This window comes from Paroedura picta, chromosome 3 (assembly GCF_049243985.1).
Source record: "Paroedura picta isolate Pp20150507F chromosome 3, Ppicta_v3.0, whole genome shotgun sequence".
In the NCBI taxonomy this organism is placed as follows: Eukaryota; Metazoa; Chordata; class Lepidosauria; order Squamata; family Gekkonidae; genus Paroedura; species Paroedura picta.
In genome coordinates, this window is record NC_135371.1 from 102,507,108 (window position 1) to 102,522,103 (window position 14,996).

Genomic DNA, 14,996 nt, shown 5'->3' on the forward strand with positions numbered 1-14,996 from the left:
TTAGCTACAAGGAAATATAGTGTCATATTTCAGAACTGACAAGCTGTAGAAATGGCACAATGTTTCAGCAAGACAAATGGTGAAAAAAACACAACTTGCCTAGGGACAACAGTTCCTTTCAGATGTTACCACAATTAAGGAGATCACATCAGTGCTACCCTAGATGGATGACAGATGCACTTACATAAGTTTCTTTTCCACATACAGCTTTTGCCTCTTCACAGTAATATATTAGCGTGTTCAATATATCATATAATCAACATCACAGACTAGAGGATATCTTTGGATTTGCCTGTTAAGCCAGAATGCAGCTTTATAAGAAACACAGGACTGCCACACAAAATTTGTGGCCTTTCCTGTTTTCCACATTGTGACATACCTTGCAACTTAACCCATGTCCTGATGCCATTCACAGTGTATACTCTGTATTTCTAGCCCCACAATCCTGTGGTGGCAAGGAAACATACTGTCTAATGACTTCAAAACACAAGGAGGTGATGTTGGATGCATCAAAGAAAAAAATTAAGGAGAATTATGCAGCTAAGCAAATGTGAACAACTTCTCTTCACTGTGTTATTCAGACGTGCCTGAATCCATCTTTTCTTTATACGGTCTTTGTTTTTTTTGTTTTGCTGTACTATATACTCAATTGTGACTGTCAATCATTCATCAAGGCAAAGCAAGAAATGGCTTCAATAGCTCATCAGGAAGAGGTGAAACATAATAATGACACCAAACACCAGCTGCTATTCTACGTTGAAAGAGTTTCACTCTGCCATATCACTAGAACATTTTCCCCCCACTGAAAGTAATGCTGATTTTGGGAGGGAGGTAATTCCAAAGCAAGTTAGTTCATTTTTTTATCTTCTAATGACTATACCAAAAAAGCAACATACCAGGAATCTTTCTGACATGAGCCCAAGAGAAATGCTTATAAGTTGCACTACAGCTCAGCTAAATCCCTAACCTAATTGCAAACCACACAGATGCAAACTTTATCAAAGAAATCTCCTCATACAGTTCTTCCCCACAGGATCCCTGCAGAGAAGCATGAACTATTTTTGTTCACACAAGCCAGCTGTCTTATTCCAGTCAGGGAGATGACTCATTTGGCCTTGAATCTATTTATAGAGCCAGATCACATACAATCTAGAATAGATGAAGCCATGATCTATGCATATAAGTAAGCAGTTCGCGTTTTCAGGTACCAAAATGCAGGAAAGTGAAAATGAAATTTCTAGCACAGTGCTCACTAGCGATTTGTTGATTCAGGTGGGTAGCCATGTGGATCTGAAGCAACAGAACAAAATGCAAGTCCAGTCAGTGGCATCTTTAAGACCAACAATTTTATTCCGGGTATAAGGGTTGGAATGCTTGCACACTTTTTCAGATACTTTGAAATGGAAGTTACCAGCCCATACATATAGGTAGAGGGTGAGCACTAAATTAGCAAATTGGAGATTGCTACGTAAATGTATCTTCTGAAATGTGGAATGCGAACAGTAATTGAGACCCTTTTGTGATGATCTATCCATCTCCTCTCAAGCTTGGAGGTAACTAACAATGCATTCCAATCTACCATTTCAAATTATATTACATTCTACTTTTCATTGCATTACATTCCAATCACTATTACAATCTATAACTGCAAACTTAAATGGACTCTGGGGAATGGTAGAGGACAGGAAGGCCTGGAGGATCATTGTCCATGGAGTCATGATGGGTCAGACACGACTTCACACCTAACAACAACAACAACAACAACAACAACAACAACAACAACAATTCAAAATAACAAATACAGTAAAATACAGAGGATGTATTGGTAAGAATACAGATGTAAAAACTGAATGAGATTCAGTGGGTAGGTGGCCCTCTGAGGGAAATTGTCAACCGTCAACCTTAACATCTGAAGAATTCTCTGAAGGGCTCAAAGAAGCAGTGGTGTGCCCTTTACTGAAAAAGCCATTGCTCGATCCATGGGACCCCACCAATTTCCGCCCAGTCTCCCATCTTGGGTTTCTGGGTAAGGTGGTGGAGCAGGCTGTGGCAGACCAGCTCCTAGCATTATTGGTGAAAACTTTGGCCCTTGACCCTTATCACTCTGGCTTCTATCCTGGCCACGGGGTGGAGACTGCGCTGATCACCTTGATGGATGATATCCAGCGCCAGCAGGATCACGGTGGTTTGGCCATTTTCATGCTTTTAGATCTGTTGGCTCCATTTGATATGGTCAATCATGAGTTACTGGCCCACTGCCTCACCAGGACTGGAATTAGGGGGACTGCACTGCAATGGCTGGTCTCCTTTCTCCAGAGTTAGACACAAAGGGGGATGAGCTGTCGGACCCATGCAGGCTCCCATGTGGAGTTCTGCAGGGGGCGATACTCTCCATCACACTTTTCAACATCTGTAAGAGCCTCTTGTGGCGCAGAGTGGTATGGCAGCAGACATGCAGTCTGAAAGCTCTGCCCATGAGGCTGGGAGTTCAATCCCAACAGCCGGCTCAAGGTTGACTCAGCATTCCATCCTTCTGAGGTTGGTAAAATGAGTACCCAGATTGCTGCTGGGGGGGGGGGTAAACGGTAATGACTGGGGAAGGCACTGACAAACCACCCCATATTGAGTCTGCCATGAAAACGCTGGAGGGCGTCACCCCAAGTGTCAGACATGACTCGGTGCTTGCACAGGGGATACCTTTACCTTTACCTTTTATGCACCTTCTAACCCAGCTGGTCCAGGGCTATAGGCTGGGTTGTCACCAATATGCAGATGACACCCAGCTAATGGACAGCCAGCTGGACTCCCCCCCCCCCCGGGATACATTTGCCAGCTGTTTGGAAGCACTGGCTGGATGGCTCAGGCAGAGTCATCTGAAACTCAACCCCTCCAAGATGGAGGTCCTGTGGCTAGGTAGAAGAGGATAGGATCAGGAAGTGTGGATCCCTTGCCTGGATAGTGTGCAGTTAATATATGTACTACTTGCCAGGATTTTGGGAATGACCATTGATGCCTCCCTTTCCATGGAGGCTCAGGACACGAAAGTAGCCCAAACAACATTCTTCCATGTTCGTCAAGCACAACTACTAGCATTCTACCTGTCTTCTGACCACTTGGCCACAGTGACCCATGTAATGGTCACTTCCAGATTAGACTTCTGTAACTCGCCCTACGCAGGCCTACCCTTGGCTTTGACCTAGAAACTGCAGCTGGTGGAAAATGTGGCTGCTAGGGTCCTCACTAGAACACCATGGAGGGCCCATATTCTGCCGGTGCTCCGTCTACTCCACTGTTTCTGGATCAAGTTCAAGGTATTTCTTAATGACCTTTAAAGCTATACACAGCCTGGGTCCCACTTATCTGTGGGACCACTTAGTTGCTTATGCCACTCTGTAAGTATCAATCTATTGATTATCCTGGGCCCCAGGGACATCTGCCTGGCCTCAACCAGGGCCAGGGCCTTTTTGGTTCTGACCCCAACCTAGTGGAATGAGCTCCCGGAAGAGCTGAGGGCTCTGCCAGAGTTAACAGCTTTCCCCAGCACCTGCAAGACGGAGCTCTTCCATCAAGCATATAGTTGAGGCCAGGGCAGAGTCTCAGTGTTACTATTGGAGGATCCCCCAATACATGATTAGATCTGTCCCTTGCTCCCAACAGAAGACAACTAGATCCTCGGGCTGAACGGGGAAGGGGGGGGATTGGGAGATTAGAATTCTCTTTAGAAATTGATCACTATCTGTTTAATTGCTTTTAAGGGTTGTTTTATGGGGTTATATGGTATTTTGTTGTATTTTATTATGTTGTGAACCACCCCGAGACCTTTGGAGAGCTGCAGTATAAAACCTATCTATCTATCTATCTATCTATCTATCTATCTATCTATCTATCTATCTATCTATCTATCTATCTATCTATCTATCTATCTATCTATCTATCTATCTATCATCTATCTATCAACATTTATTTATATGCTGATATATTTATTGCTTCCCCCTCAGAATTAAATCCAAACGAATAATGACCACGTAAACTAAGCTTGTTGTTCCTCTTTGATCCTTGCATCTGTAAAACATCTTCATTATGCTGTATGCTAATTTGCTGCTCCCCCTCTACCAATATGCGGGGAGTGGTAACTTCACTGTATCTGATTAAATGTGCATGCACACGGAACCTTGTACCCTGAATAAAATTTGCTGGTCAAAGTTTTATTTAGAGATTCAACAAAAGAAAATATGATGATCTCATAATAGGTCAGTCCTTTTTTTCTCCACATTGCCAAAAAATGAACTAATAACAGTAAGCATTTGCTCTGACTTCCTGCTACAAAATACAATGCAAGATTATTTCATCAGCTCCAGATAATTGATATGCACATAACCAGGGGGGAAATATATTTAATAACTTTCCTAAAATGCACATTGGAATCGAAATGAAGAGTAATTTCAAAAATTCCAGAACAGAAGGTAATAAAATATAGATGATTACCTCTGCTCGTTTTGCTTAGGAAATAATACCGCAAACCTAATACAATGCATGTGGGTTTTATGAAAAACAGACTGGAGAGGTTTACATCCTTAACTACTTTCAGTTGTGATGATGGGTGATTACTAAGAGACATTGACAAGTTCACAATAGAAATCATATGGAATTTGGAGAAAGAAAGTGGCTGTCAGGGAGAGGAAGTTGATCCCACCATGTCATACTCATAAGAAATTGAAAATTCTAATAAATACAGTATTGATTTCATCCCCATGTCTCACTTCTCCTCAGCCTGACAGTTTGCTGCATGTTTGAGCTAAGACTCATGTGGATGAGCTAAGACTCATTGTAGCCCACTGAGGTTCCTATCCTCCCCAAACTCCTTCCCCAAATCTCCAGGAGTTCCCCAGACTGAATCTGGCAACCCTATCCCCTGTCCTCCTCTGGTAGCCAGGGAGGACGAGGCAACTCTAGTGGAAACCCAAGAGCTGGAGGAGTCAAGTCTGAAAAGTTAATGCAAGGGAAATAAAGGTAATTCACATGGTATAAAATGAATACAAATCATGTAGTTTTGTTCTTAAATACCAGGCTTCCTAAGTTTTAGAACACTGTAGTCATGTGACGTATTTCCACCTGTTTAAATAAGCTTGAAATCCTTATCTCTGTTATTCTTGGTACATTTTGCAATCAAAATGAGGTCCTTTAAATAAGGTAAACCTAATTCTGCATTGGAAGGATCATGAAGCTAGATTCCAGACCTGAAGTCGGTGATGAGACCCTTCTTACTATAGCTGTGAAACACAAACTTCTGTTTCTTAGACTTTGCTTGCCTCATTCATCACAAGGACAATATGTAAGAGGAGAAGTCACATCCCCAGACCACCACCCCACTTTGTTTTCTATGGTTTCATTTCCCCACTTCCACTTCCTGTTTCCGATCATCTGGCTTGTCTTCCACCCATTCTATTGCCACACTGGCTTCAACTTTTATTTCCTACCAACCTGTCTATTAAGGTTTCCCATCCTCCTGCCTACTTCACTCCCACCATCACGCTGGCAAAGGGAGTTAACAATACAGACATTCAAAACAACAGTGTACAGGCTATAGACAAATCACTAGATTGTCAGGTTGTCTCTTAAACATGCCAAGGATCCAAGTGAAAACTGAAGTACCAGAAGCCATCAGGTGTAATTCTTGTTTTCCTGTTTTCCCTCTCCCCCTTTCCCCTCATGTGGCTGTCAGCACACGCATACCGATCATACAATCTTCCCAGGAAGTAGAGAGTGCCCTTCATGATTCTCTCTCTTATTCTACATACTATGGCTCTAGCAAGTTATAGTCACTTTTTGACCACTAGGTGCAAAAAATGTAGATTTTTGCTTTGTTCTGACTGTCCTTTGAAGATAATATCCCAGTTTGGAGTAGTGATTAAGAGTGTGGACTTCTAATCTGGCATGCTGGGTTCGATTCTGCGCTCTCCCACATGCAACCAGCTGGGTGACCTTGGGCTCACCACGGCACTGATAAAACTGTTCTGACCGGGCAGTGATATCAGCGCTCTCTCAGCCTCACCCACCCCACAGGGTGTCTGTTGTGGGGAGAGGAAAGGGAAGGTAATTGTAGAGAAAAGTGGCATATAAGAACCAACTCTTCTTCTTCTTCATTTCCTATGGGAATAGCAAATGGCAAGAAAAGTGATGCATTGATGGGGGCAGGGCGGTATCTATATGTATCCTAAAACTGGTCAAGCCAGTTGACCAACTGGTCAACAATTACCTTCCCTTTCCTCTCCCCACAACAGACACCCTGTGGGGTGGGTGAGGCTGAGAGAGCCCTGATATCACTGCTCGGTCAGAACAGTTTAGCAATAGATTTTCTTTCATGAAATTTCCAGATGTACCCTCTTGGACACAGTAAATAGCTCTGAACTCTTTTTAATAAAAAGAAAGTCTCAGTTGTCTTGTCTCCTATGAGAGAGTAGCCTTGGTTTGTGACACAGACTTTTAAAAATCAAACACCATAATAATCTTTCATATAGCAATACAAATAAACCATTCCAAAGTGAGACAATGCAATATCATCAGAATAGACTAGTAAGGGAGAGTTCAGAAATGAAAGTTATCACAACACTCAAAAAAATGACATACCCTGGAATCAACAAGGACATAGATTTTTTATCACACTATGCATGCTAATCTCATTCCACTCTTATATCCACATTCCTTACAAACCCCACTTCATTTCATTTCATTTCATTTCATTTTATTTTATTTTATTTTATTTTATTTTATTTTATTTTATTTTATTTTATTTTATTTTATTTTATTTTATTTTATTTTATTTTATTTTATTTTATTTTATTTTATTTTATTTTATTTTATTTTATTTTATTTGAGACAATGTTACTGTAATGCAATGTTAGTAATATGTAGTGTAATTTTGAATCTAACTCTCTGGTCTCAGGACAAGATAACTTGCCAGCACAGCTTGCCACTTGCAGGGATGCTTCCACACATGGGTGGAGACGGATGGGGCCAGCAACTAGCCTCTTTTAATAATTTCTTTTCACAACTGGGACAGTGTCTGCCATTAATTACCATCAGTACTCCAAGTGAGCTCTTACCAGAGCAGAGTAAAGCAGTAATATCACCTCACATGATGTGGATACTATACTTCTTTTAATACAGCTCAAAATCCTGTTTGCCTTTATAGCCACCAAATGACGCTGCTGACTCATGTTCAGTATATGGTCTACAAAGACCTCAAGAACTTTCTCACACATACTTCTGCCAAGTCAAGTCTCTCCAATCTTAAAGTGTTGCATATTTTCCCTAACTAAATGAAGAACTTTACATTTATCATTATTGAAATATATCTTATTTGTTTTAGCCCAGTTTTGTAGCCTGTCAAGATCATCTTGTATCTTGATTCTGTCTTCTGCTGTGTTTGCTACCCTTTCCAGTTTAGTATCACCTTCAAATTTAATAAGTACTCTCATACGTTTGGCCATACTAATTCACTCTCACAAATATATATAAGAGATACAGAGTTATGACAATACAACAATATGAAGCCATTGAGTAACGGCTATAAACAAATCGCTAATTAGACTCTTTTTATCAAACACTATAACAATCTTTCATATAGCAGGTTTGTAACTTGGATTCCAGTCAAGGAGGAATATTTTGATTGCAATGAAGAGTAACATGAGTCTGAATTGAAAGTTAATGATTCTGTGGAGTCCTAAAAATGGCATCACAACTAAAGAAAGATGTAGACAAACTGGAGCATTTCCAGAGGAGGGCTACAAAAATGGTGAGAAGTTTGGAGACCAGGGTGTAAACTGCACGGAGCTTTTATTCCAATCCCAGGTCGATTCAGTCCCTGCCCTCTACACAGAATGCGATTTCAGTTTGGATTTGGGGCAATTTTAATTTTCCTTCTGCAGCAAGAAGGATTGATCCGGAGTGACCCTACCTTTATTGTGGGATATCTCAGACTGCTGCTAATCCTGAATATATTCAGAAAATCACATTGTTTTGAATCTGGGCTCTCCTCCGTGGTAGAGGACCCGTGATTGGCTACAGGTGGTCATGTGACAAGCCTGCCTCTAAGGAGAAGCCCCTAATTTCTCTCAACTTCTGTCAGCCTTGGATTTTTTTTTAGTGCCTTCTTCGTTCCCCCCCCCCTTCAAGAAAAGAAAGGATTTTTTCCTCCCTCCTCTGACTTCTTGGATCCTCTCCCCCCTTCAAGAAAACAGAGAAAGAGTCTCCATTTGCCTCCCCCTCCCCTCTTCTGAGCCTCCCTAGCCACATGCAGAAGACTTTCCTATTTCAATGGGGAGGGGGGAAGAGGAAGACTCGAGTTCAAAGCGATCTGAATTCAACAGGATTGACAATGGAATAAAAAAAGTAAGTGCAGACTCTGCCCAAGTCGTATAAGGAAAGGTTAAGGGAGCTTGGTCTTTTTAGCCTGGAGAGAAGACAACTAAGAGGTGATATGATAACCATCTTCAAATACTTGAAGGGCTCATATAGAAGATGGAGCAGAGTTGTTTTCTGTTGTCCCAGAGGGTCAGATCAGAACCAATGGGATGAAATTAATTCAAAATAATTTTCAGCTAAACATCCAGAAGAAGTTCCTGACACAACAGTTCCTCAGTGGAACAGGCTTCCTCATGAGGTGGTGGTTCTCCTTCTTTGGAAGTTTTTAAGCAGAGGCTAGATAATCTCACAAAAAGGCTGATTTTATGATTTTAGGCAGATTGTAAGTCAGTGGGCAATAAAGGATGTGCCAGTTTTTGTGTCTTGTGAACCTTCCTTGCATAACCAGGGAATTGCTGATTGCCACTGTGGGATGGGAGGTGAATTTCCTCCAGGTCAGGTTGAATTCTGGAGATTTTTTGTGGAGAGGTTACTGGGGCATGAAATTGGGGTCACTGTGGGTGGGCAAGTATTAGTGAGTTCCTGCATTGTGCAGGAGGTTGGACTAGATAGAGGTCCTTTCCAACTCTATGATTCTATGAAAAGGGAGAAGAAGGCAGAATGATCAGGAAGGAGAAGTGGGAGGGCAGAGGTGTCTGGGCTGCCTTCCCCATCTCACCTAGGGATTGCTGTGGCTACATTGTTATGTGCTATTTTGCATGCCAAGGCAACCCAAAATTCCTTCTTATACAATAGGCCTTACAACTTAACATGCTCAGGACTGTGTTGCATGTGAGCATACCCCACTAGATCAGACCAGCAATGGTCTGGAATAGTTCAGCATCTTGTTCCACACAATGGTCAACCAGGGTAAAGAGGCCAAGGATTTGCTCGATGTTGCCTCCTAGCAATGGCAGTGAGAGGTTACTGGACATCAAGGTCCATTAGTAAGTAAGCCACTGATGGAGTGTGGAAGACTTGATGTGATTATGGTAGAGATACCACCTGGGTATCCCTATACATTATAGCATCTCCAGGCAACAGAGATCATTTCCCCTGGACAAAATGTCTACTTTGGAGGGTGGACTCCATAGGTTTATACTCCAATGAGGTCCCTCCCCACCTCAAACCCCACCCACTCACAGCCTCACCCTCAAAGTCTCCAGGCATTTCCTAACTCTACATTATGGGTCCTGCCCCAATGTAAGGAGGAGGCCTCAGTCACAATTCCAAAACAGGGAGGAGAAGCACTACTATAATCCTGGGTCACTGTTGTACCATAGTTGTTATTTTGCATTTCAGCATAGAAGCAATCCATTGCCCTCACAGTTCTCCCTCCAACAAACTGAATGGGTGAGCCCTCAGCTGCAGGGCATAATGGGTATACCCAAGCATAATGGATGGATCAAGACGCAGATTTATTTCCAAGTCTACTTTGTGTCAAACTGCGAATGAACTGCCTTACCTTTAGATCCTTTCAAGAGCAATATATGTATTTTGATGGCAGCGTGGGTTGAAGTTGAGAGCACACAGAAGCTGGATAATAAAGCCAAATGCATTTCAAGCTACCATTTCAAATTCACAAAGTGATCTAATTCCAGACTTCTGCTGTGAAAGCCAAATGTCTTGGTGGGGAAGGACTGCTAAATCAGACTAGCTGGATCAAGAACATAGTTTTGCTATTTTAAAACCAGAATCAAGCCAGATGTCATCTATTAATTATTCTGTGATAATTAGCTCTGCACATAGCTTGCTAGCAATTAGCATTTCTTACCTTTAATCTTTCTGTTACACCATCAGTGAAACTGACTGTGAATTCAGCAATTTTAGGCACTCTGAGTTTTCCTTTGTTCTTCTGGTCTGGTTGATATTCTGTTCTTGTTTTCACAATCACCTAGGGGCAAATGTTGACATTTTAACTTTTCAGAACAAAGCAGGTATATTTCAGTCCTCTAAAATGTTACTTTCCCACAACCACTTGCCTAGGGTAACCTCACATACGATGCAACTGCTTTTAAAAAAATACTAATGAAGAGATCGAATAAATGTGACATCCATACCTACTATAACTTTGAGAATGGGAAAACACATCCCATGCTTAGTGGGACCCCTCTCCCCACTAGGATAGATTCTGTTCATCACCAGACATGAAAGCATTGGAGGTGAATTACAATAGTTAGTTTCAGGTCTCATCCAGGCATGCTGAATCAGTGGGAGGGCAGTCTGGGCGAGGAATGGGAAGTCTCCACGCAAATCCCATATCCAGATGTCAAATTAAAGATTTCAGCAGGGATGGGACAGAGCTTGGAGGCACAGGATCCAGAACCATTAGTCTCCCTATCAACCTTATTCTTTTGTGGATTGGGTGCCCCTTAACAGAGCCTTCTTCCACCCCCCCTCCGCCCAATGATGCACATTAGACTTGGAAAATAACAGCACCCTTATTGTCCTATCCTACCAGTGATTGGGAAAGAAAGGGACTCAGAAAGAGCTGCTGCTTCTACCTTTCATTTCCAAGTTTGTGGCTTTGGCAGTGAGCCAGAAATATCCTATTCTCTTCTTCAAATGCCAGCATTTCTACTAAATGCCTATTGTAATGCAAGGATTTCTACATGTTCACTTAGAAACCATGTGGTTGTCACTATATGGAGGAGCTCCTCTAGGAGCTAATTTAGAAAAGGTTTAACTTATAAGATAATGCTCCCCTCACACTTGCTTTTCTAGGAGCAAACTGGACAATGTCGTAAACATGGGGGCCATTCTAGCTAGAGCTCCATATAAGGAGTAGCACAAAACTGCCGATAATGAGTCATTTGGCCTCAAGAATGTACTAGAGGAAACCAGGTATAGCAATGAAATAGTGCTGGTTAATAGTAAAGACAGCCATCGTCATATCTAGTTGTAAAGGGAAAGTCCCCTGTAGTAGAATCTGCACAATGGAACCAGCCACTATGGCTTCTCAGGGAACTTAAAACCCAGTAAAAACCCCAAGATCACACAAAAACAATACTTTCCAAAATTAAAAACTAGGGAGTGAAAAAAAAATCCAAAACCACAACCCAGGTTCAAGCACCATTTGTAGATGCTGTAGCCACCCAAAAAGGAGAGAAAAGGGAGGGTGAGAATGGAAGCACTCCCCCATGAGTTCTTCTTGATCCTCCTGTTGTCATTAGGCATGTGCAATCAGTTCTTTCAAGCCTAAAAAACCTGGGGGGGAGCAGACCCCCAGTCAAGACATTTAAATCTATCTCACTCCCTTCCCCTCAGAGGAAAAAAAATACAGCTTTCTCAAACATTTCCAGATAGCCATACCAGTTATTAGTATTGTGAATATCTGGAAATGCTGACATTTTTTAGGTTTAAAATACCAACAAAATACCCACTTTTTGTGCACAGATCTAATCTGTCCCACAGAATATATTTCTGGTAAGGCCTTGGAGAAGGAGTGTGTCTCATGGCTTAAAAGCCACTCAGCACTTAACACTCACTCAGGGCGGCTGTCCCACCCCAAGTGCCTCCTCCAACCGGCTTGCCTGTTGTCATGAACCAAAGCTGATCCCACTCGATCAGAAGAGCCCCCTTAAACAAAACTGCTCCTGAGACATGTGGTGCGAAGAAGCTAGTCTTTATTGAAAGATCGCATTAGATGATGTGAAAAACCACAACATAGTAGGTGCAGGGGAACATTGACTGAGATGGGGACAGGCTATCCCCATAGGGGTTTTTATAAGGGGGATAGTTCAGGAAGGGAGGAGGGTTCACATAGGAAAGGGCTATTGATGTAAAAAGGTGCGAATAGATGGAGACATCCGGTCTGTTCTTAGGGTTGTAAATCTGCAGCACCCAAGGACAAGTGGGGTGATAAGAGAAGGTTCTGAGAATTCTCACAGTGGGGGAGGGAGAGCTTCCCTGAAGCATAAAGTCTGGCCAAAAGGCCTGGGAAGGATCAAAAGGAGACACTACAAGGTGGGGGGGGGGGTGCAAAGCTCAGCAAGCTTCTAACTTAACTCTCCTGGTTGAAGCTGGAGGATGGATATGACACTTGTCTGTCCAGCAGCCAGCCAGTCTCATTCTGCCCCTCACCCCTACCCACCCCTTCCTCCTTCCACTTGTAGTTTAAATCCATTACTGCACGTCAAAATCTGTGAGAATCATGGAAGTCACACCTTGCAAGTTGCCCATGGATACAGCCAGACCCGGACCTATGAGTCTCCTTCAAAAGTCAAAACAGCCTTCAAAAGGGTTCTCCCTCTGCCTTTTACTGACAGAAACCAAAGTTATTTCTGGCAATACAATTATGGTTGCCTAGAAACCCGCACAATGGCCATTGAAGAGGGAATCTGTTTTTTAAAGGTATAAGTGCTGCTTTTATTATGGGGGGGGGTTAACCCCCTCCCACATGTTCAGATTTTTCTACAATTTTTCTCATTTTTGTTAAAAGATTGATCTTGTCTGTCTATGTCTCCAACCTACAGATATAAGTATCTACAGATCTGGCCATGTTGAATATTAGAGTGTTAGCTGCCAACTGAAGGAGACACATCATATGTATGACTAAGTCTGATAAGACGCATGAAAGCTTTCTTAGTCTTTAGCGCCATGAGACTGTTCTTTTCACTGCAACAGAGTAACAGAGTAATCTGGCATTTCCTCTGGAAATGGCCAGTCAACAAGTTCTGAGGTGCTACAGTCTCTCCCAGTTAAGTCCCTCAAAAGGTCTTCTAAATGCTGGGGGGGGGGGGGGGGAATCAAAAGTGGGGCAGTGTTGATGCATAACTATTAAAATATAGAAGTTCCCCGATAAAGTGAAAGGACTCCCTAATGAACCTCAAAAGAATGCTGGTTTAGTGGAAATACCAGTTTAAAAAAAAGGAATTCACACTGTTGATTCCTTGCCAAGATTATTTGTTCACAATACCCTGGAGTTAGCTGGAATATATAAAAAGGGATGTTTAGAAAGACAGTTAAGTCCTGTGAGCGAAGGTCTGTGAGCTTTGCAGTCATGCATGCTGCATTTTAATGCTGGACACGCAAGCCAGAAAAGGCATCAAGCAGCATCAGTATCTCTCTGCTGCCCTCTTCCTTGCTGCAGTGCTTTACAGCCCAGGCGGAGTCCTCCTAATGCCGCATTCCACTTGTTTCCTCAATGCTCTTTGAAAAGGCTGAATCATTAATTGCAGAAACTTTCCCAGCAGCACTAGCTAAGTGGTGCTCAGAAAGATGAATTTGTATTCTGTGGATAAATTAGTCAGGCACAGCACCCAGTTCCTTCTTGCAGTTGGTGAGTGCTTCCCACCATCTAATCACCCAGGGCAATACAGAAGCAGTGCCCAAGCGTCCATTTTCCCTCACAGATTTATTTCCTCTTTTAAGGCTTTTGTCTCCCTTTAAATCTCTTTTTCTTGTTTAATTTATGTCTGGTATATGTAGATACAATCTAATCAAAAGAGCTTCCCTTATGGTATTGTGCTAAGCATTAATCCAGGACTTTTAAAAGGCCAGAAGGCATAATATTGATAAGTGTGATGGAATTTATATTCCCAGAGATTAATTTCTCCAGGAGGGGATGCTGGAACTAATGCCTGCCCAAATACCATCTCCTCTGCTCTTGTCCTGCCCCCATGTGTTGGCTGAGGTTCTAGTTACTCAGCAGTGAGGGGGAAATAGTCCGTACATGCTTATGGGATATTGCTTCATCAAATTGGGGATTAAACCTCAACATTAAAGAGAGATCCAGGAACAAAGCCCTCTGAGGTGAACTTGCAGAGAGAGAGCAGTCCCAAACAGCCAAACAGAACCAGCCAACTTTTATTTAAGGAGTATACCTTCCTTGAACATCTGTTCCCAAGCCCCCAAGGAGCCAAAAGCTGGATCCAAATTTGGCCTTTTGAGTCCATTCATGTCAATCCCTGGTTCAGTTCTGTAGCTAGATGGGAGGGGGGAAGATGGAGCAGATATCATTTTCTAGAGGGTTCCATCAAACAACCTCCCTATTTGGATTTGGGAGACCACCTGATGACAGATGGCAAGAGTATAACTAAGCCATAGACATATCTGATTAGAAGGACTTCCAGTTAGGAAAGATGATGAACTAGCTGGAGTAGCTGTGGCTTCTGAGCCCCTCGGTCTTTTGACACTGTTTTTACAGTATTAATTAACAGTGTTAATTAACCTCCCTGAAATTTAAAAAGGAGATTAAAATGCTGCTGAAGGCTTTATGGAGATGGCATGGTGATTCCTTTCCTGTTTTCGTGTAATGGGAAGGGTAGAAGAGTCATTCCTGCAATCAAGCCAAGCAATGCTGAAAAGGACATGAGCTAATATTTTTCAAGATAGAAGAAGAAGAAGAAGAGTTGGTTCTTATATGCCGCTTTTCCCTACCCGAAGGAGGCTCAAAGCAGCTTACAGTCGCCTTCCCATTCCTCTCCCCACAACAGACACCCTGTGGGGTGGGTGAGGCTGAGAGAGTCCTGATATCGCTGAGATAGAGAATCTGCCGACCTGACCTCTTAACCATGAACAACAGACAGACCCAGTTTAAGGATTTGTGGGGCCACCGCAGCCAGAGCACCACCATAGCCAGAGTGGGGCCC

The 14,996-nt window shown here is 42.5% G+C and overlaps 1 protein-coding gene across 2 annotated transcripts in view; it reads right to left on the bottom strand.

Moving 5' to 3' along the window:
• The window catches only part of NSG2 (neuronal vesicle trafficking associated 2), a 91,067-nt gene that overhangs the window by 37,325 nt on the left and 38,746 nt on the right, over positions 1–14,996 (bottom strand). For both annotated transcript variants that reach the window (XM_077327023.1, XM_077327022.1), the window contains exon 3: positions 10,178–10,297. In XM_077327023.1, coding sequence (XP_077183138.1) covers positions 10,178–10,297 — 120 coding nt within the window. The remainder of the gene's footprint in view (positions 1–10,177; positions 10,298–14,996) is intronic.